The sequence below is a fragment of the Cotesia glomerata genome, linkage group LG6 (genome assembly GCF_020080835.1).
Source record: "Cotesia glomerata isolate CgM1 linkage group LG6, MPM_Cglom_v2.3, whole genome shotgun sequence".
In the NCBI taxonomy this organism is placed as follows: Eukaryota; Metazoa; Arthropoda; class Insecta; order Hymenoptera; family Braconidae; genus Cotesia; species Cotesia glomerata.
Genome location: NC_058163.1, coordinates 10,218,330 through 10,242,581, shown reverse-complemented (window position 1 = coordinate 10,242,581; position 24,252 = coordinate 10,218,330). Strand labels below are relative to the sequence as shown.

At 31.1% G+C, this 24,252-nt stretch overlaps 1 protein-coding gene across 6 annotated transcripts in view; it reads right to left on the bottom strand.

The window, feature by feature from the left end:
- The window catches only part of LOC123268144 (disco-interacting protein 2), a 40,781-nt gene extending 17,348 nt beyond the window's left edge, over positions 1-23,433 (bottom strand). For 5 of the 6 annotated variants that reach the window (XM_044733021.1, XM_044733023.1, XM_044733027.1 and 2 more), the window contains exon 1: positions 23,239-23,433. In XM_044733021.1, the coding sequence (XP_044588956.1) occupies positions 23,239-23,323 (85 nt within the window). In that variant the 5' untranslated portion in view covers positions 23,324-23,433. The remainder of the gene's footprint in view (positions 1-23,238) is intronic. The other variant, XM_044733026.1, reaches the window with a different exon arrangement.
- Positions 23,434-24,252: the final 819 nt, after the last annotated feature.

The window sequence follows — 24,252 nt, the reverse complement described above, 5'->3', positions numbered from 1 at the left end:
TGAATATTCAAATAGTTTCCAGATAGTATTTCTTCTTTTTTTTTTCTATTACTTTTTTTTCATTCATTATTGTTTTTGTACTTTTATCAACTGATTTGCTGAAAATAAACAAGTTTGTGAAGGAGTTTTACATTTTTATCACTGAGACTCAAATACGAACGTCAAGAATATTAGGAAGAATATAAGTTTAAATATGAAGAAATAAAAAAAAAAAAAGAACCAACAGTGGAGTAGCAGTTATTATAGAGTAAAATGAATCTAAAAGTACAATAAAATGTAAAACAAGTTTTAAGAAGGATACACAAGTGATGTTGGCCACGTTGGCAAGACACTGGCGTTGCTCGTGCGCGACCGCGATCGAGCAACGCAACGAAACGATGGCAGCCTGTGGGAAGGCGCCCGGTAAATAATAGTTACACAGGAGTAACATAAAGGTAAAGTAAGAACGCAAACTAACAGCAAAGAGTTTAAGAGAAAGAACGAGTAATTTAAGAGTGGAGTGGTGGCATGTGGTCCGTCCACTCTCGCCCGCGAGCGGCACTTCTCTCCCGATGTCTTCGCTCATACCAGCATCCCACTCCTCTCTTATTCTTATACATTACATTTAACAATCTTGATGCATAGTTGTTTCTATATAATCTATATACTGGGTATAGTAAAACTACCAAGTAATTTTTAACGTGAAACAAAAATTATTTACTGTACATTCTTATCGAATAAAATCCCTTGAATTGTTATTTTCATTCAATTAATGTGTAAAAAAATTTTAAACTCCATTTAAGTAAATGATTAAAGCCACGTAAATTACGAGGTGCGATCGATACAAAAAATATTTTATCTTCGAATTATATTTTCAAGTTTTATATTTTAATGGTATCACCAAAAAGATTATTGAGTCAGTCTTTCAAATTTTCTCGCTAAAAAAAAATTTAATTTTTTATAGTTGAAGAAATTATTGTTTTTCATTCCGGATTTCAAGAATCGAGTTTTCACCCGAGGTGAAAATTTGAAGGTTGATTGAAACTGTTGAGACTGGTTTGAAGCTTAGGTCAAAATGTTGAAATTAAATTGAATTTAAGGTTAACCTGACTAACCTGAATTTGAAACTGATTGAACAACCGAGTTATTCTTCGTTCATTTAGTTTCAAATCATTTTGAACTTTTTATCGACAGCCTTTTTGACAATTTTTAAAGCGAAATCAATATACTGATGTATTTACAGTGCTATCTCCTGAAAATATTTTAGTTACGTCTTAATTTTCCATAAATCACTAACACAAGATAAAAAAAAGCCATTCGGCAGCCGAAATGGAAGTAGATTACATGGTGAATAATAAAAATACTACTAGGGTTACATACGAAAAAAAAAAAAAAAAAATAAATTTCTGTTTGATTAAACAACAAAAACGTCAAAACGAATGCAAAAGTAAAATTTCATTAAATCTGTCTGAGAAAGCAGGTGATTTTTGGCCTAGACTGATAATGAGGTACAAAAATTAAAGCTTATTTAATAAGCTTTCAGATGCAATTTATAGAATTTTGATAAGATATCGCGTTCAATTGTAATTGTACGAAAATACGGTGAAAGTGAAAATTTTTGCGATTTTTGAAAATTTTAGAATTGCTATTATTCCTAAACTATTTAATTTGGAGAAATAAATAAGTACACAAATTGAAGCTTATTAAATAAGCTTTCAAATGCAATTTACAGAAATCCGATAGGATGTCGCGTTCCATTGTTATTGCACAGAAATAAGGTAAAAGTGAAAATTTTTTGCGATTTTTGAAAATTTTTGAATTGCTCTCATTTCTAAACTAATCGACAGATTAGGCTCATCTTAGAACTTAATAACCTCGGAAATCGTCCTAAGAATAAGTATGTTACGTTTTATTGAGATCCGTATAGAATTACAAAAGTTAGAGAAGAGACAATGCCGATTATATCATATATATATATATATATATATATATTAGGGTGTGCCAAAATGTAACTTTCGTGGAGAACCTTTTAAAATTGGAATTTTGAGTTCCACTTTTAACAGCAGCTGTGTTTGGGCATTTCCTGAGATATTTCGGGATGAGAGGATTCATTTGATTATTTATAGTATTTTTAACAGGAGATTTAATTGGGCACTTCCGGCCAAATTTTGAATTTTCACCGGAAATGCCCAAACTAAGCTTCTGTTAAAAAACTCTATGAAAATCAAATACATCGTCTCACACCAAAATATCTCAGGAAATGCCCAAACGTAGTCCCTGTTAAAAGCGGAACTCAAAATTCCAATTTTAAAAGGTTCTCCACGGAAGTTACATTTTGGCACACCCGAATATATATATATATATATATATATACTAGCTGTTACCCGCCCGCTCCGCTGGGCGCTTTATAGAATTGTATTTTTAGATCTAGATTTGAAATTTAATTGGAAGATTGTTTTGACTTGCACAGATTCCAAATTCCATCAAATTGGTCTGTATATTGTGTCCACATGATTATTCTAGCTAAAATTTATTGTAACTTTCAATGTGCAATCACTATAACATTCCCGTGGCTTTCTTCCAAAAATGAATATTAATTGACACGAAGAAAAAAAATTTTAAATGAGCATTGTAAGTTTTAGTTAAAGTAATTGCAGGTCTCATAAGTGAAGTTGAAATCTGCCTAGCTTAAATTGTGACGAATTTCGCTGTTAATTAAAATTTCTTCCGTAACATCAATTATACATAGAAAATTATTTGTACTTGTTTTTTACGAATTTTCTTAAAATGAGTAGCCAAATTTTTTCTATATCTCATGTGTTTAGAAAATGCAATGCTTTTAATCTGTTACATTTTCGCGATCCCGTAATAAGAACAATTCATCGGTTATGTGATCAGCAAAAAAATGTATGTAAAATTCTTAGTCGACTTTTTTGCCGCTGCCAAAGAGACGATTGTTGTAAGAAAATATCACTATTAAGAAAGAAAAATATTTAAATCCGTTGACCTTGGAGGCCATCCCGGTATTTGCCTGTTTCTCTTCAGATTCTATCAAATTTTATATTTGTAGGAACTGTATTTAAAGAATATGAATTTTTTGACAATTATTACTCCCGCACTTCTATGTGGGGGAGGAATTTCGTAAGATCCTATTCGAGATAATTTCTACATTATAAATAAAAGATTTCAACAAAACTTCGAGTCTATAAAAACTATCGATTGGAAATGAGAAATTTTCATTGTTAACGCCCCCACCATCCCTTTTGGGGTTAGAATTCGAGAAAATCCATTCTCAGCTGAACTTGACATCGTACACGAAGATTCCTTCCAAATTTAAAATCTGCAGGAGTTACAGTTTGGAAATTAAAATTTTAGATTTTGACACCCACCCCCGCAATCCCTATCGGAAGTAGAATTTTTTGGGATCCGTTTTGAGATGATCTCATGACAAATGAAAGATTCCTACCTAATTTCAAGTTTGTAGAAGTTACAGTTTGGAAATGGAAATTTGAAATTCTAACACCCACCCCCGTTATCCCTGTCGGAAGTAGAATTTATTGAAATCCGTTTTGAGATGATCTCTACATGACAAATAAAAGATTCCTACCAAATTTACGCCTTTTAGAAGCTATATTTTGGAAATTAAGATTTTTTTTTGTCAACACCCACCCCCGCAATCCTTATTGGGGGTGATTCGTCGTAAAATCCGCTCTTAGATTATTTCTACATCACATAGAAGATTCTTACCAAATTTGGAGTCTATAAGAGCTATAGCTTGGAAATTAAAAATTTTAATTGTTAACATCCACCCCTGCAAACTCCTGTGAGGTATCTTAAAATTCGTTCGTATATTATTTCTACATCTCTTAGAGAAAATTCATACTTAATTGGAGTCTGTAGGAGCTATAGCTTTAAAATTAAAAATTGTCATTGTTAATACCCACCCCCACAATCCGTATTGGGAGTAGGCTGTCATTAAATCCACTCTTGAATCATTTATACATCACATAGAGCAGATTCTTACCAAATTTGGAGCCTATAGGAGCTACAGCTCTGAAATTTAAAATTTTCATTATTAACACCCACCCCCGCAACCCCTTGTGGAGTAGGATATCGTTAAATTCGTTTATAAATTATTTTTACATCACTAACAAAAAATTCATACAAAATTAGGATTCTCTAGGAGCTATAGCTCGGAAATTTTAAATTTTCATTGTTAACGCCCACCCCCGCAATCCATATTGGGAGTAAATTGTCATAAAATCCGCTCTTAGATCATTTCTACATCACATATAGGAGATTCCTGCCAAATTTGGAGTCAATAGGAGCTATAGTTTAAAAATGGGAATTTTCCATTGTCAACGCCCCCGCAACCCCCCTTGTAGGTGAAATTTCGTAAAATCCGTTCTTAGCTGACCTTTACACGGCGAAAGAAATATTCCTACCAAATTTCAAGTCTCTACGCTTTATGGTTTCAGAGATATCGTGATGAGTCAATATATAGGTGGAAATCTCTTATATATATATAGATTCACAAATATAGGTATACAAATACATAGAGTGATCATATAATGGTACATGATCATCTATTAGGGCTTTTACCTTATATAAAAATTTTTAATTTTTTTTATATTTAATGCCTTCTTATTATCCTTTAGGAATTGAATTTTATAATTTTTTAATTAACGCCCACGCAAGGATTTGTGAGGGTAGCATTTCATAAAATTCATTCTTTATAGCTCAAAAACTCCAAAAAAATCAATCTGGCCAAGTTTCAATCCTTTAGCTGCTATAGATTAAAAGGCACAATTTCTTTTAATTTTACGCCCACACACGGACATGTGGGGGTAGAATTTAATGAAATTTATTCTTAACAGCTCAAAAACGCCAAAAAAGCATTCTGGCCATGTTTCAAAGTATTAATAGCTATAGATTGAAATTTACGAATGTTTTCGTAATGTGACGCCCACGCACGGGCACGCCAGGGGGTGGAATGTCACAGAATTCGTTTTTAAAAAATTTCTAAATGTAATTTGAAACATTCTGACCAAGTTTTGAACTATTAAAAGCCATAATTGAAAAATATGAATTTTTTTTCGTGAACACCCCCGCAACCCCCCTTGTGGGTGGAATTTCGTGAAATCCGTTCTTAGCTGACCTCTACTTGGCAAAAGGAATATTCCTGCCCAATTTCAAGTCTCTAGGTCTTCTAGTTCCAGAGATATCGTGATGAGTGACTATCTATATCTATAGAAAGTCTCCTATATATATATATATATATATATATATATATATATATATATATATATATATATATATATATATATATATATATATATATATAGTAGTGTTTCAAAAAAAAAAAAAATTTTTTTTTTTTAATGGTGTTGAAAAGTTGAAAGTACATTTAAAAACAAAAATTTTGGCGCCTATTAGAGCCCTTAATATTAATATTAAGGTTTGCCTCAATTCATTTGTAATTTTTCTATTTAAATAACACGAGAAAACTTTTTTTTTATTTTTGAATTTTAATTACTTCGGAATGGCTTGTTTACGCAATATCCCAGAGAGAGGTCTTATAGGAAATTTCACGCTCTACAAAAAACGTTTGAAGGTCAAAGTTCCTCAGATCAACCGTTTCAAAGATATTTGCAATCAAAAATAACACCAATCCAAAATTTCAAATATTTTCCAATAAAATTGCAAAAAAAAATTAGGAAAACGGTTGACCCTGAAGGCCATCCCTGCAACTTCCCGCTAATTCCATACTTAGGCGCTTAAAATTGCACCAATGACGTTTTTGAGCTCTTCGAGCTTAAAAATACAATTTATGGGTTATTTTGAGCTCTCCGAGCTCAAAGAGATTGCTTTCTTATGCTTCAAAGCTCTTCGAGCTCAAAAGTCTGATAGAGATTTGATGACACTATTTTTTGAATTTTTGAACCGCAATAACTTTTGAATGAATAAACCGATTTTTACGCGGTTAAAAGCATTCGACGCAGTTTTTTAAGCCTCACAAAGAATTTCAAATTTTGAATTGATCGCGCTAGGAATTTTGGAGTTATTCCGAAAAAACACTTTTTTCGGTTTTCTTTCGTTCACGATATCTCTCGAACGAATCAACCGATTTTGACCGGACTGATGGCGATCGACGTGGTTTTTTGAGGTTAAGAGCTGATTAGTTTTTGGAATTGGGCCTTTAAGCCGTTTAAAAGTTATTCCAAAAAAACCACATTTGAAAAAAAATTTTTTTCAGTTTTTTTAAGATTTCTCAAAATCTATTGATCTGAATCGGTTCAAATAGTTTTCAAAATCTAAGTTTGGTCAAGCCCTTTCGAATGACACCAACCGCGATGAAATCGGTCAAGCCGTTCAAAAGTTATAAGCGGTTCACATACTTTCACACACACACACACACACACACACACACACACACACACACACACACACACACATACAGACACCGTGACAACCTCGCGGGGATAGTCAGGGAAGCTTTCTGTGACCTTCAAACGTCGACATCTGATGAAAACTCGATTTTTGCAAAACGGGGTGAAAACAATAACTTCCCGATTTTTGAAAATCTTCGATTTTCTTAGCGGGAAGTTAAAAATCATACTTTATATTGATATTGTTTTTTTTTGTAAAATCAATTGAATTCTGTTAATTTGAGATTTTAATTTTTTTTTTGCTTATTTACTCCATACGTAACTCACAAAAAGTACAAATACATAAATATAAAGTTTAAAATTATCAAACAAATGATTTTTGGGTCTCTTTTATAACAAATTAATTTTATATTTCATAAAGTTTATAAATTTTTGTAAGATGAAAATGTAAAGTTCCTGATTACACTAACTAAACAAACACTCATCATTGTATTTTATTAAAAATGTTAAAAAAATTATAAATATATTAAATCAATTCAATCAACTATAAAATTTGATTAATTTTTCTCATTTAAAAAATATTGAATGAGCTTTATTCAGCTCCGTCGATAAAAGTAGTATATTCGTTTGATTTGAGTAATGTAGTTAGTAAGCTCTGTGTTGGTAAGCTTGGTCGTTCAGTACCAATTTCTCTTTGTTGCTCTGCTTTCAATGCTTTGTTCTATCTTCTCGTCATTTTCGTTATTGATACTGATTGTTATTTAAATTCGTTATATTATTAATTTAATTTGCTTATAATTAAAATATAAAAGTTATAAATTTTATGATCACAATGGTGAAAACAGTGTACTTGATTGGTGATGTATTAAGTGAATTTGGTGGAAAAAAATTACCTTCATTGAAAGAGGTTATGTCACTTTTATTTTATACTATCTCAAAACGAAAAATTTTTCAGTGAAAGAAAGCATATCAACCACTGTCAACAAAGATTTCGTAATTTGGTGTGTGGCACAAATCCCGACAAGAGAGAAAAGATCTGCTTTTTTAAAACTAACCTCAAATCACAATCGATGGAGGAATTTACAAAAAAACTGTAAGAGGAAAAAGTCAAAATCTCAAAAAAAAAAAAAATGAATCCCTTTTTCGGGACGAATTAAATAAACTATTTGAAATAGCTCATGCTGATGTGCTAAATTTACTGGATAAAGAAAAAAGATTATTTTATTTGGGACAAAAATCTTCCAGTCCCGTGGTTTTATTTCATATAATTCTCAATCAATTCCAGAAGATGTTGAAGATATGGATGTTGATGTAAGCGATGAAAATAATAACTACAGTAATAGTGATAACAATAATGAAGAGAACATTGATATCAATTATAATAACAATAATGATAGTGGTACATTTGATGTCGGAGAGTTCGGTAATGATAGTGTTGACTATTCTTGTTCAGTTGAGACTGATAATGTTGTTAATCATGAAATATCAAGTCAAACATCTAAGTTATCCCAGAAATCTTTGGAAAGTAATACTTCTCGTATAATCTCTGATTATGAAGATGAAATTCCAAAACAACAAGTTCCTAAAATTGATCTAATGACACCAGAACTTGCTGCGGCTTTGGATAGAGCTAATGTGAGTAGTAGGTCGGCGACTTACATTTTTGCTGCCTTATTATCTAGCCTAAATATTGATTGTGCAAGCGTAAACTTCAATCATTTGACTATTCACCGAGCACGGGAAAAATTTCGCAAAGAAGCGACGTTAAATCTGAAAACTAATTTGGAAACTGATAATTATGTGCTACATTTTGATGGAAAACTGTTGTCAGATATTACAGGTATAGAACAAAGTTGACCGGCTTCCTATTATTTTATCATCATCAGGTAAATTTCAACTGTTAGAAGTCCCCAAACTAGAATCTGGAACTGGACAAAATCAAGCTTCAGCTATTATTACAACAGTAAAACAATGGAATATTAATACTGATCACAGCAAAGCATTGTTTTCGGATACTACAGCGTCAAATACGGGTAAATTACTTATTAATTATTAATATATAAAGCGTTGAGTTATAGTAATGTTAAATGCTAAATTCTTATTTTATTTTTATAGGAATCAGAAATGGTGCGTGTGTATTAGTAGAAAAGGCTCTGAATAGACAACTGTTATACTTGCCATGTCGACACCATATTTTTGAAATTGTTATTCGAAGTGCATTTGAAATATACTGGCCTGCTTCATCTGGCCCAAACGTTCCAATTTATCAGAGATTTAAAAAGAAGTGGGATGAAATTGATCAATCAAACTTTACGGCTGGTATTTATGACCAAGAAATTTTGGAAGTTATAACACCAATCAAAGATGAAATTTTGAAATTCGTTAATAATCAAATAGAAGTAAAATCTTTTAATCCAGCGCTAAAGAATTATCAACTGATGTTAAAGTGAAACATGAAAATTTATGAAGTTCTGTATAATCATCCATTTTACACTTAATAATTAACCCCGTTGTAAATAAAAATATTGGAAATCAATTTCACATGATTATTACACTCTTAATCATCATTAACGATTACAATTGCATTTGTAAAATATTTTGTAACTTTTACTTCGCATCAGTTGATAACAATTAATGTTCTTTACTTTGAGGTTGCAATGTAATTAATTTTATTTTGACTTTGAACTTTTTTTGTAGATAGATCATTGTCATGACGATTACCGTGAACACCTGCAATTATCATCGATATTTTTGAGTGCTACTACCACAAATATTACATTTAAGCGTCCTGGAGCCGTCCATCATGCAAGGTGGATGGCTAAAGCAATATATAGTTTAAAAATTTTTTTATTTAGAAATGAATTTTATCTTACTAAATCAGAAATAGCTGGATTACGAGAACTTAGTTTATTTATCATAATATTCTATTTAAAAGCTTGGTATACTGCGCCGTACGCTATAGCAGCACCTAATAATGATTAAACTTTAATTGAAGAATTAATTTCATATAAAAAATTTAATAATACTATTTCACGAGCATGCTCAGAAAAATTAGCCGATCACTATGAACCTGAAGTTCCAAACGTTGGATGCCAACGAATTTTCAATTTGCTTAAAATCAGAAAAATATATTGCTAACAGCAAAATAAGACACCGGAAGTGTAAAAAATGAAATACAAACCTCTTTTGGTTACGGGAGGCCAAGTCCCACCCTCACAAGTCGAAGCATCTAATTAAAAAATCCAAAAAAATTACTAGGACGCTTTTGTTTACTCTAAAAAAATTCTGAAAAATCTATTGCACCCATATGGACTTAGAAAAAAATCACGATTAATCTCCGTACTCCGGAACCTATTTATTCCACCCTCGCAAGTCATTGTTAAAATTGAGAAATAAAAAAAAAATTCCTGTATGATTTTGTTTACTCCAAAAAAACTCTCAAATATTTAATGTGCTTGTATAAGCTCAGAAAAAAATCACGGTCACCTTCCGTGCGCCGAAACTTATTTATTCCACCCTCGCAAATCATCGTTAAAATTTAGAAATTAGAACAAAAATACCTGTGTGCTTTTGTTTACTCCAAAAAAACTCTCAAATATTTAAGGTGCTTGTATAAGCTCAGGAAAAAATCACGGTCACCTTCGGTGCGTCGGAACTTATTTATTCCACCCTCGCAAATCATTGTTAAAATTTAGAAATTAGAAAAAAAATACCTGTATGCTTTTGTTTACTCCGAAAAAATTCTCATATATTTAAGGTGCTTGTATAAGCTCAAAAAAAAATCACGATTACCTTCCGTGCGCCGGAACTTATCAAGTCCACCCTCGCAAATCATTGGTAAAATTAAGTAATAAAGAAAAAAATACCTGTATGCTTTTGTTTACTCCAAAAAAATTCTAAAATATTTAAGGTGCTCGTATAAGCTCAGAAAAAAATCACGGTCACCTTCGGTGCGCCGGAACTTATTTATTCCACCCTCGCAAATCATTGTTAAAATTTAGAAATTAAAAAAAAAATACCTGTATGATTTTGTTAACTCCGAAAAAATTCTAAAATATTTAAGGTGCTCGTATAAGCTCAGAAAAAAATCACGGTCACCTTCCGTGCGCCGGAACGAATTTATTCCACCCTCGCAAATTATTGTTATAATTTAGAAATTGTAAAAAAAATACCTGTATGCTTTTGTTTACACCAAAAAAATTCTCAAATATGTAATGTGCTTGTATAAGCCCAGAAAAAAATCACGGTAAATCTCCGTACTCCGGAACCTATTTATTCCACCCTCGCAAATCATTGCTAAAATTTAGTAATAAAGAAAAAAATACCTGTATGCTTTTGTTTACTCCAAAAAAATTCTAACATATTTAAGGTGCTCGTATAAGCTCAGAAAAAAATCACGGTCACCATCTGTGTGCCGTAACTTATTTATTCCACCCTCGCAAATCATTGTTATAATTTAGAAATTATCAAAAAAATACCTGTATGATTTTGTTTACTCCAAAAAAACTCTCAAATATTTAAGGTGCTTGTATAAGCTCAGAAAAAAATCACGGTCACCATCTGTGTGCCGGAACTTATTTATTCCACCCTCGCAAATCATTGTTATAATTTAGAAATTATAAAAAAAATACCTGTATGATTTTGTTTACTCCAAAAAAACTCTCAAATATTTAAGGTGCTTATATAAGCTTAGAAAAAAATCACGGTCACCTTCTGTGCGCCGGAACTTATTTATTCCACCCTCGCAAATTATTGTTAAAATTTAGAAATTAGAAAAAAAATACCTGTATGCTTTTGTTTACTCCGAAAAAATTCTCATATATTTAAGGTGCTTGTATAAGCTCAGAAAAAAATCACGGTCACCTTCCGTGCGCCGAAACTTATTTATTCCACCCTCGCAAATCATCGTTAAAATTTAGAAATTAGAACAAAAATACCTGTGTGCTTTTGTTTATTCCAAAAAAACTCTCAAATATTTAAGGTGCTTATATAAGCTTAGAAAAAAATCACGGTCACCTTCGGTGCGTCGGAACTTATTTATTCCACCCTCGCAAATCATTGTTAAAATTTAGAAATTAGAAAAAAAATACCTGTATGCTTTTGTTTACTCCAAAAAATTCTAACATATTTAAGGTGCTCGTATAAGCTCAGAAAAAAATCACGGTCACCTTCGGTGCGCCGGAACTTATTTATTCCACCCTCGCAAATCATTGTTAAAATTTAGAAATTAAAAAAATAATACCTGTATGCTTTTGTTTACTCCGAAAAAATTCTCAAATATTTAAGATGCTTGTATAAGCTCAGAAAAAAATCACGGTCACCTTCTGTACGCCGGAACTTATTCAGTCCACCCTCGCAAATTATTGTTAAAATTTAGAAATTATAAAAAAAATACCTGTATGCTTTTGTTTACTCCAAAAAAATTCTCAAATATTTAAGGTGCTTGTATGAGTTCAGAAAAAAATCACGGTCACCTTCTGTGCGCCGGAACTTATTTATTCCACCCTCGCAAATCATTGTTAAAATTTAGAAATTAGAAAAAAAATACCTGTATGCTTTTGTTTACTCCAAAAAAATTCTAAAATATTTAAGGTGCTCGTATAAGCTCAGAAAAAAATTACGGTCACCTTCCCTGCGCCGGAACTAATTTATTCCACCCTCGCAAATCATTGTTAAAATCTTTATTGACATGCGTGGGTGGACTGACCACGTCCGGAGGACGGAGTGTGAGCGTGATTTTTTTCTGGGTCTGTATGAGTGTACTAGATACTCCAGAATTTTTTCGGAGAAAACAAAAGCATAAAGGTATTTTTTTTTTAATTTTTAAATTTCAACAATGACTTGCGAGGGTGGAATAAATAAGTTCCGGCGCACGGAAGGTGATCGTGATTTTTTTCTGAGCTTATACAAGCACCTTAAATATATGAGAATTTTTTCGGAGTTAACAAAATCATACAGGTATTTTTTTTCTAATTTTTAAATTTTAACAATGATTTGCGAGGGTGGCATAAATAAATTTCGGCGCACGGAAGGTGACCGTGATTTTTTTCTGAGCTTATACAAGCACCTTAAATATTTTAGAATTTTTCAGGAGTAAACAAACGCATACAGGTATTTTTTTTTTATTACTAAATTTTAGCAATGATTTGCGAGGGTGGAATAAATAGGTTCCGGAGTACGGAGATTAACCGTGATTTTTTTCTGGGCTTATACAAGCACATTACATATTTGAGAATTTTTTTGGAGTAAACAAAAGCATACAGGTATTTTTTTTCTTTATTACTTAATTTTAGCAATGATTTGCGAGGGTGGAATAAATAAGTTCCGGCACACAGATGGTGACCGCGATTTTTTTCTGAGCTTATACAAGCATCTTAAATATTTGAGAATTTTTTTGGAGTAAACAAAAGCACACAGGTATTTTTTTTCTAATTTCTAAATTTTAACGATGATTTGCGAGAGTGGAATAAATAAGTTCCGGCGCACGGAAGGTGACCGTGATTTTTTTCTGAGCTTATACAAGCACATTAAATATTTGAGAGTTTTTTTGGAGTAAACAAAATCATACAGGAATTTTTTTTTTATTTCTCAATTTTAACAATGACTTGCGAGGGTGGAATAAATAGGTTCCGGAGTACGGAGATTAACCGTGATTTTTTTCTAAGTCCATATGGGTGCAATAGATTTTTCAGAATTTTTTTAGAGTAAACAAAAGCGTCCTAGTAATTTTTTTGGATTTTTTAATTTGAAGCTTCGACTTGTGAGGGTGGGACTTGGCCTCCCGTAACCAAAAGAAGTTTGTATTTCATTTTTTACACTTCCGGTATCTTATTTTGCTGTTAGCAATATATTTTTCTGATTTTAAGCAAATTGAAAATTCGTTGGCATCCAACGTTTGGAACTTTAGGTTCATGATCTGAGGAACTTTGACCTTCAAACGTTTTTTGTAGAGCGTGAAATTTCCTATAAGACCTCTCTCTGGGATATTGCGTAACCAAGCCATTCCGAAGTAATTAAAATTCAAAAATAAAAAAAAAAAGTTTTCTCGTGTTATTTAAATAGAAAAATTACAAATGAATTGAGGCAAACCTTAATATTAATATTAAGGGCTCTAATAGGCGCCAAAATTTTTGTTTTTAAATGTACTTTCAACTTTTCAACACCATTAAAAAAAAAAATTTTTTTTTTTTTTTGAAACACCCTAATATATATATATATATATATATATATATATATATATATATATATATATATATATATATATATATAAATACATACATATATAAACTTTTGAACTACCCATGCAGGAAACCCCCAGAGTTGACAAAGGGGCCAGGCTTGGGCCACTACTGGGAAACCTAGCTTCGGCGTACCTGTATTGGCCCATGCGTGGGCCAGGCTGTTTAACCCAGCCTCGGCCATGCCAATGATTAACCAACCTTGGGCCAAGACTGGCTAACCTAGCCTTGGCGATTCATCGGTGACCCAAGCTTGGGCCAAGACTGGGCAACCACGCCTAGGTCGGCCCAATTATTACCCGAGCCTGGGCCAGAACTGGGTCACCCAGTCACGGCCACAATGATTACCCAAGGGTTAGCCAAGATTGGGAAACCTACACTGAAAAAAAAAATTAACTTAATTCAAGAGAAAAATTCTTGAACCAAGAAAATAACTTTGAAGAGTTTAATTGTCTTCAATCAAAACGAAAAATTCTTTAATTAAATAAAATTTACTCAAATCGAGAAAAATTTCTTAGTTTAAGAATTTTTCTACTCAAATCAAGAAGATGAAATTCTTAAAAATTATTTACTTGATTTAAGTAAATTTTTTTTTCTTTGTAGCCATGGGCGTTGAATGGCAACCAAGACTTGAGCCAGAATTGGGTAACCTAGCCTTAGCCATTTAATGGGAAATTCAAACTTAATAAATCATTAAGTAATAGAATTTTAAACAGTAAACATTTATTGCTTAACGAATATTTGCTAACAAATTCTAAAATTTAAAATTTATTATTTAACCAAGACAATTGCATATCGTCAAAATAGTCTTAAAAAAATTAAAATATAATAATTTACAGTTGAATTTTTAATATTGATTATTTTAAACATGAAAATTTATCATAAGATATTAAAAATATACAGAACGATGTACAAAGTTTAAAGTAATATAACAACTTGACTCTTTCATTTTTTTTAACTATAATAAACATTTGTAAAAAATAGTTAATTTTCATCGAAACACAATATTAAATAACATAAATTATATAAATAATAAACCGTCACACTTCGTCACTATATAGATTTAGCTTATCAGAATAATAAGATGTGCATCAACTTATCGGTCGTACGGTGTAGGGGTTAGTTATCGGTCTGGCAAGCACGCGGCTCGGGTTCAAATCTCGGTTAGAACGGATACGATTTTCACTTTATTTCTATAATTAGCAACAGTTAGGTTCGAATTTACTTTACTTACAAAATAAAATAAAAAAATAATATTCCAGTAATTCTTTTTTATCATTTTTTATCAAATGGCATGGGCCAGACTTGAAAATTAACTATGGCTCAGCCCTGGTAACCTGGCGTGGGCCAGTCCTGGTAACCAGGCTTGGCCCATCGTTATCATCCCAGACTTCAACCAGGACTGGGCCAAGCCTGGCTTACAAGCTTGGCCCAGAGTTTTACATAGTTGAGCCAAGGCTGGGCCAAGCTAGGTCCCGTGGTACTTTCCTCTATGGGCATATGCATTTTCTGAATCCGCTTGACGAGCTGAGTCGAAATATAGCAAAATTTTTCAAAAGTTCCGTCATGAGAACCAATGCAATAGTTAGATTTCTATGAAATCTACTAAAAATAACCTGTTATACCTAAAGGTAAAAACAATTTATACACAAAAAAAAATAGAATTGACTAGGTACACAAAATTTTACGTACACGGAAAAAAGTAAACTGTAATAAATAACAGTTGATTTATAATAAGTAATGATCAACTGCTAAAAATTACCATTTCAAACAGTAAAATCGTGATTTTACTATTCACTTTATAATATTTACCATTTAAACGTTACAATTTACTCTTTACATGGAAGAAAATACTATTTCAAACAGTAATATTCGCTATGTGAATGTCTAAAATGTTAAAGTATAATAATTAAGAATTCAGACTTTGATATTTATCATTTCGTACCTAAAAAATGATCTTATGATATGTAAAAAGTATAAAATAAAGTTAGTAAGTTTCTAATACAAGCAACGTCAATATTTACAATGTAAAACGGTAAATTTTAAACGCAACGCTAAAAATCAAACTGTAATTATTGACTTGTTCGGACTGATAAAATGTATATTTTAAAAGTATAATTTTTACTGTTTCAAACGTTAAATTCTCCCAGAGTGAAACCCCTTTCTCTTTCATCTGAGTTCCTCTTCTCCTCATAATATCGACTATATATTGAAATGGCAATTTTTACTGTTTGAAACTATAATTTTTAAAGATGAAAGAGTCGTTATTTACTATAGTGACAGCTACTAATCACTTATTTTGGATATTAAATTATAAATTGTGGCTTTTATACTTTCTACATTAAGTTCTGTAATATTTATATTTTGGCCACCCCGATATCCGCTTTACTGTTTGAAACTATAAAAATTAACCGAAATCCGAGTGAATATTACAGTTTACTTTTTTCCGTGTAGTCTAGCTTTTAGAAAACAATTGTTTTTTGCACTTGAAAAAATGCATCAAATGCAATTAACTCCGTTGAATTTGGTTGATTCGTCTAAAAGATATCGTTGTCGGAAAATGTACAGAAACGTATTTTTCAAGAATAACGGTTTTGAGTTTCTTAACTGATTGATCTTCAAAATATATTGTCTTTTTTCGATAGAATCGCTGCGTTAATTTCATAAACCTGGTTTAGCTCAGTTGACTTCCCGGGTCGAAAAAAAATCTTAATTTTGACTTGGTTTAACTTAACTTCTTTTAGTTGTCAATTTTTCGACTAGACGATTTTACCTCAGATCTTGACTTTTATTGACTTTTTTGGTCTTAGTATTGACTGAGATTATGACTTAATCAAACAACTCGCTACCGAGTCGAAAAATCTAGTCGTCTGCTTGACTTAATTATGCCTTTTTTTGTCTTAAAAAAAGCTAACTATGAAAGAAATGCAAGTGATGATAACTTAATTTTGGCTATTTTTGTCTCAAATCAAGCCAACTCTGATACTTACAAAATCTATTAGTGACACTGACTTGATTTCGATTTTTTTTTTGTCTTGAATCGATCTTAACTAAGCCAAAAAAAAGTCAAAAGTAAGTCAAATGGAATGGAAATTTTACATTTGTAGAAGAAAATAAATAAGTTGAAGTGTGAGAATTTTTACTTAAATTTTTAATTAAAATTACGATTTTTTTTTTACCCTGGTTATTTAAGAGATATCGACCCGACTAGAATTTTAGTGAGGCATGCCGAAAAATCAGTTCGGGGCGAAGTTGGCTTTCCGAACTTAGGCTAGCCCAATTCAGATCTTATTTGTTTTAAATTAGGCAAGCCGAACATTGGTATGCCAAAAGAATTCCACATTCGATGTAATCTCGTAATAGTTTGGCACTGCCTAAGTTCGGCATATAATGGATTGCCTAATTAGTACGAAATAACGGTAACCAAAGGCTTACCGAAGTTTAGTTCACCAAGCTCGGGCTTACTTAGGCAAACCTGTGGAAATGCCTAAGTTCGGTATACCATGGATTGCCAAACTGTTATGAAATAACAGTAACCAAAGGCTTACCGAAGTCTGGTTCACCAAGTTCGGGCTCACTTCGGAAAACTTATGACAATGCCTAAGTTCGGCATTTCATGGGTTGCCAAACTGTTATGAAATAACGGTAACCAAAGGTTTACCGAAACTTGGCATACCACGATCGAGCTTCTTTAGGCAAAACTGTGGAAATGCCTAAGTTCGGTATGTCATGGATTGCCAAACTGTTATGAAATAACGGCAACCAAAGAGGCTTACCAAAGTTCGATTCACCAAGCTCGGACCCATTTAGGCAAACCTGTGGCAATGCCTAAGTTCGATATGTCATGGATTGCCAAACTGGTATGAAATAACGGTAACCAAAGGATTACCGAAGTTTGATTCTCCGAGCTCGGGCTCATTTAGACAAAACTGTGGCAATGCCTAAGTTCGGTACGCCATGAATTGCCAAATTGATACGAGATAACGGTAACCAAAAGCTTACCGAACAGTAACTAAAGGTATTCTGAAGCTTGGTCTATCAAAATGAAACTTAACTAGGTAAGTCTATGGCAAGTCCTCACTTAGGTATAATATCGGAATTCCTAACTCGACCGTTGCAGCGGTAACCGAATGTTTGCCGAAGTGTCGGGCTTATAAGTATCTTGAGGCAAGAGGTCGCTCATCATCGGCGTAGCGTCGCGGTATGGTATAGGGCTCTCGTGCGTCGGGTACAGTGTTCGAGTCTCGCGATCGACATGTAAAATTTTTAATAATTAATAATTATTAATTATAATTATTCTTAAGGCGAATGTGAGGTAAATTTAAGTGTTGTGTGTGACTAATGTATCTAACTCCATCATCTCCTTCCCCCTTGACCCATAAAATCGACCAATCAAAAAAAACTTCTTCATAGTAAGAAAAATCCTAAAAAGCGAAAAAAATGACCGAAAATATAAAAAAAATAATACTAAATAAAAAAAAAAAAAATTTTTTTTATTTACTTAATATTTAAAAAATTTTGTCCTTAAGTCGATATTTATATTTAAAATTTAAAAAGTAAATTAAAAAAAAAAAATAAGCATTCATTATTATTAATTTTTGCTTTATAATAAAAATAGCTAAAAACAAAAAAAGGAGTCAATTTGGATTCTTCCGTGCGAATTTAGTTTCTGAATTGCAGCCTAGTTAGTTAGCCCAATTCGGACCGAATGAGGCTTGGATAGTCACTAGCAAATGTGGTTTCCAAACCACCGCCTAAGTCGGAAGCCAAGTTAGGCCCAAACTCGCGACTGCGTTACTTCCGGGACGTGGGCCAACTTTGGCTTCCTGGTTCGGCGCGAACTTGGAATTCGGCATGCCTAATTCGAAACGAACCACCGCCGAACTTAAATTTCTCGTCGGGGACGTAACAAATGAAAATATTGTCTTTTGCACTGCTCACGATACAAAGCATTGAAATTGCTCTACCATTGAGAAGTTGTTTTTCTTTTCCCCGCAATTTGGTTTTTTTTTTCGTATGAAAATTAAAATTTAAAAATAATGTAAAAATATGCTCAAGCATGAAAACTTATTATAAAAAGTATACGGATCATTCCACTAAATAAAATTATTATTTATGAAATGTCCTTCTCGCTGATCGTTTTAAAATTTTGTGAAATCGTTTTCTTTGTATTAAAAAAAAAAAAAAAAAATATACAATACAACAAAAAACTTAACGATTTGGGACTATCTTAACAAATCTTAACAAATATTCACGCCTAATGTGACTAAATTTGTTTATACAGTTATGAAACAAATCAATCGTGTTTATGTTTTGTACAAATCATAAGAACTTACCGAAAAATAAACTTTCTAAATTGACGGTACGTATTTTACCTCTTTAAAAGTGGTATAGCTTGATTTAGAATGACAGTAATCTAAATGTTGTATTATTACGATATAAATTTTATTTCAGTATGAAACAAATTTTGTATTAGTTTTTGCATATAAGCATACTAACTACTGGTTAGCTCAAGTACACATTGTACTGTAGATTGTTTGCTACTTTGTTGTATTTGTTCCAAAAATAATAATAAATTAATAGCCAATTTGTGACCTATAATTATGTGTATTTTTAATTTTTAGAATATCCAATAAAAATATTTGTTTAAATTTGCCGTTACATGCATTTATTATTGAGAGGCGTTTCCTGACACAGCCGTTTCATAAATTTCTTCTTAATAAATGAAAAGTTAAAGAAAAAAAAAATATTGTGTGGGGGTGTTGTAGGAGTCCTAGAAAAAAATCACCAGCTTCAAAGGGCCCTTGTAACGATTTTTTTCGAATTTTTTTTTAATTTTATAAGTCTTTGAAGTGGCTGGAGGGGTAGTTCTGGGGGAGTTAGCGGCTTGATGATTTTTTATATTATGTAAGGGTGTTTTAAGAGTCCTACAAAAAATCGCCAGCTTCAAAGGGACCTCGGAAGGATTTTTTCTGAATTTTTTTTTTTAAGTGAAAAACTTTGGTGTGGCTGGAGGGGTAGTTCCGGGGTAGCTAACGGCCTGGTGATTTTTTATATTGTGTGAGGGTGATGTAGGAGTCTTACAAAAATCGCCAGCTTCAAAGGGACCTCGGAAGGATTTTTTCTGAATTTTTTTTTTTTTAAGTGGAAAACTTTGGGGTGGCTGGAGGGGTAGTTCCGGGGTAGCTAACGGCTTAGTGATTTTTTATATTGTGTGAGAGTATTGTAGGAGTCTTACAAAAAATCGCCAGCTTCAAAGGGCCCTCGGAAGGATTTCTTACAAATTTTTTTTTTATGCTATAAGTGTTTGGGGTGGCTGAAGGGGTAGTTCCGGGGCAGCTAACGGCTTGATGATTTTGTATATAGTGTGGGGGTGTTGTAGGAGTCGTACGAAAAATCGCCAGCTTCAAAGGACCCTCGGAAGGATTTTTTCTGAATTTCTTTTTAATGTCATAAGTGTTTGGGGTAGTTTTTGTGTTTTGATGGAGCCAATATATCATTTATAGGGCTCACTGTCTCTTTTTGAAACTGAAAAACCATTTTCAGTTTCAGGAGTAAAAAATTTTTTTTTTTTATTTTCGTTCATAAAAAAACGTTCGGAACTTCAGGTACATCAACAATTCAGAATTAAAATTATGTACTTAATAGTAATTCAGAATTCAAACTATGTACATAATAATACTTCAAAATTAAAATCATGTACATAATAGTAATTCAGAATTAAAATTATGTACATAATAAAAATGTTATAATTAAAATTATGTACATAATAGAAATTCGGAATTAAAAGTATATACATAATAAAAATTCTGAATTAAAATTATGTATATAATAAAAATGTTATAATTAAAATTAGAGTGTGAGAATTCGTCCGATTAGGCACGGGACACGGATCTATCATACACTGTATCCGTGCTCGTACTTATTCCCCGTGCGTATGAAATATCTGCACGGGTGTAGTGTATGCATAGACTCGTGCCCCATGCCTCATCGGACGAATTCTGACTCCTTTAAAATTATGTACATAATAAAAATGTTATAATTAAAATTATGTACATAATAATAATTCAGAATTAAAATTATGAACATAATAGTAATTTAGAATTATAATTATGTACATAATAGTAATTCTGAATTACTATTATGTACATAATAAAAATGTTACAATTAAAATTATGTACATAATGGAAATGTTTGAATTAACTGCGAAAATATTACCTGATTAAATAGTAAAACGACGTGCCATAGTCTGTCTTAGTTAAAAAATGTCCTCATAAAAAACTATTAAAGAATAAAATTTTGAGAGTTTTAGAGCTTTGTACAATGATTTTCAAGTGATTTGTAAACAATATAAAGTAATTAAATTTTTTATTTTTAGAAAAAATCATTTGAATAATGATTTTCTAACCTTTTCGTTTTTCTAAAGTTTAACTTTATATTTTCTTTATCAAAAAAAAAAAAAAGATTATTGTGGTGAGATACAAAAAGAGAAAAAAAAAGTGTTTCAGAAAATATTAATAACTATTAATTAATTAATTAACAAAATCGCCTATGAAGGTCTTAAACTTGGACTTTTTAAATTTCGCGCAGAAATGGCGCTACTGCAGCACCGCATCTACACAATTGCTACCACAATATGATAGATGCAGTGCACTACAGCTGTTAGTATTGCATATTTCGGAATGCATAATATTTAGGAAATATGATTTTATTTTTTGCTATAGTCCTGAAATGTAAAATGGAACAACCCTTTCTTTTAAAAAAGTAATATTGCGAAAATAAACTTTTTTCACCATAAATGATATTGAAGATTGCGGAATTTTTGGAAACTCTCAATATTGTTTTATGTAAACAAATTAAAATATTAATGAAATAATAAATTATAAAAAAATGAATGCACGAACTTTATTTATAAAAATTGATATTCAATATTTTCAGTACCATAAATATAATTATTTACGTTAAAAGAAAAAATAAAAGCGACAATTTTTTATTTTTCTATTCTTTGTTTCTTTCTTTTGGTCTGTTTTGTGGTTGTGCATTACACCTGTGCAATAGTCATATACTCGCGTGGTAACATCACACGGGTACATATTTATAACATAACACAACGATATGATGAGACAGGACATGCCACACGTAGGTAGTAATATTAACGTTTTAACCCTGACTAACTTGTGTTCTAAAGTTATGAAGTAGAAATTGTTGAATAATTTTAAAAGTTCAATCACTCGTTCGTATAATACTAAAGATAAAGAAATTCATTATAGTTCTATATAAAAAATGAAAATATTCAGAAATTTATGGTACTGGTATCAGAAGAGATCTGATAATTTTTTGGTTTTATTCAACAGATAAATTAGTAATAATAAATTATTAAAAAAAAATTAATTCATAATTTTTTTACAATTTATAAATTCGCAATTTTATAGTCATAATTGATTTGTTGAAAAATTGCTGAAATTGATCAAATGTCAAATTTATGAGTGTAAAATGACAGCTAATATTTTAAAAATTTCAAAGTAATTTTAAACTCAATGATTTAAGTTAAGTAAGAAATAGTTTTTAATTTACAGAAAAAGAGTTTTTGAAAATTTGAAATTTCATTTTTTATATTTTTATCTGTCTACTAAGTAAGTTATTTCTAAATTAAAAAAAATTTATTTAGCAGACAATTAATTTTCTGCTAATTAATTACGAAATTTTTTACCATAATTTATTTGTTGAAAGATGATTAAAAATTATCAGATACTTGTTAATAACTTCAGTATCATAAACATTTCATACTCATTAATTTCAGTATTATTAGATGTTTGAATTCTATAATTTTACTATGTATAAGTATATACAGGATGTAAAATATATAATTTAATTTAAATATAAGTAAAATAAGCAAATATAGTAATTTGAATTAAAATAAAAAAAAAACCGGTTATGATCGTGTCTTAGTCATGAGTTTATGTGTACGCAAATGTAAAAGAGTATAATTGTCAGGATGACTGTTTTCCGAATAACACCGAGAACTCGAGACTCGAGAGAAGTGTCAGCAATGAGATGAAACTAAATTAATATAAATACATACAATCATTAAATATCGTGCTATTTAAGCACTACAATATCTTCTTAATTGAATTATTCTACTCGATTTAAACATTAAATTATAAACAGGAATTGAGTTACTTAACTCTTGATAAATAATAAATAGCATTAATGACAATCATGGTTTTCATATAATACCCTGACCATTTTAGAATGAAAAAATTTATAAAGAAAATGATTAAAATAAAAATAATAATTATAATAAAATTTAAACTGAATTTAAACTAGGAGGTGCGGTCAGATGAACAATTTATTTGTCGTAGCTATCAGAGACATTTATTTTCACCAACTGGTCGCTCCATTTATCCTATTAATTACAATTTTTATCATTACGACAAGCTATGGATTATTAACAGCACAACTGTTTTAGGAAATTATTCGAGGCACTAAAAAAGTAAAAGGAATAAAAAAATTATCGATTATCAACAAGAGTGCCTTTACGTCTACGGAGATTCAAATAGGGTGAGTCAGAAGGGTTACCTTCTATATCTCAGTGCAAGGGGACGACAGATTATTATGAAAATATAATTTACCTTCGGAAAGTTCAAGTTCTAATTCTGCAAGCTTCTCCCGCACATCCTCGGGAAGTTTGCCGATGTCGATGTTAAATTCGGCCATCGCTAGGCCATCCGCAATTTCGGAAAATCACTAATTTTACAGCCAGACATTCCACTACCCGTCACCACTTTACGGCCATCTTGCTATCGTCTGACACTGACTCGGTGGTACTTCGTCAACTCTGTTGGCGGCGACACATGCTTGCTGATAAATTATTGTTTCCGTCTCACTCTTAAAATAATAATAATCAAAACAATTGATTATAAGAGTGAAATTAGCAGAAAACTAATTTTTTGCAGTTTTTAGAAAATAAATTGTTATAAAAAAACTTTATCCTAAATCTGCACTGTTACTAGAGTTTTTAAAAATTTTATATAAGCAAATTTTTTATTTAATTTACTTTTTAACAAAAATAACTTAAAAATTTATCACATATACTTTTTGTTTTATGATTAATGTTTTTACTAATGAATAAATTAACCCGAGCGTTGCTAAAAAAAATTTTAATTTTTGAAAGATTATGTTCAGCAAGAAGTCAAAAATTAACGATTGTCAACTTGAATTCAATAAAACATTACCAAGAAATTTTCTGTGCCGCTTGGGAAGATTACTTTTTCTTCGTCTCCGAAATATTAATCACACTAAAAAAGAAATTTTTTCAAAAATATTTTATTGAGGTGTTTAATTTACTGAAAAATTTAATTTTTCTGTATTAATCAACAAAATAGTAACAATAAGATAACTATTGGTATTTTTTTTTGTTTCATAAATTTGCAGAATGTAAAACACCTTTATCTATTATAATGTTTTTATAAATATAATAAGTACATCAGAGGGATCATAATTAATTACGGTAAAAATTATAAGAAACTTTTGATTGCTGAAACATTCGGGCTCATTGAGTACATTTACTTAAGTGGTTATTATTATATTTTCTTCTAATTTCTTTTTAGTAAAGTAAAAGACACATGTATATTCAACTAAATAAT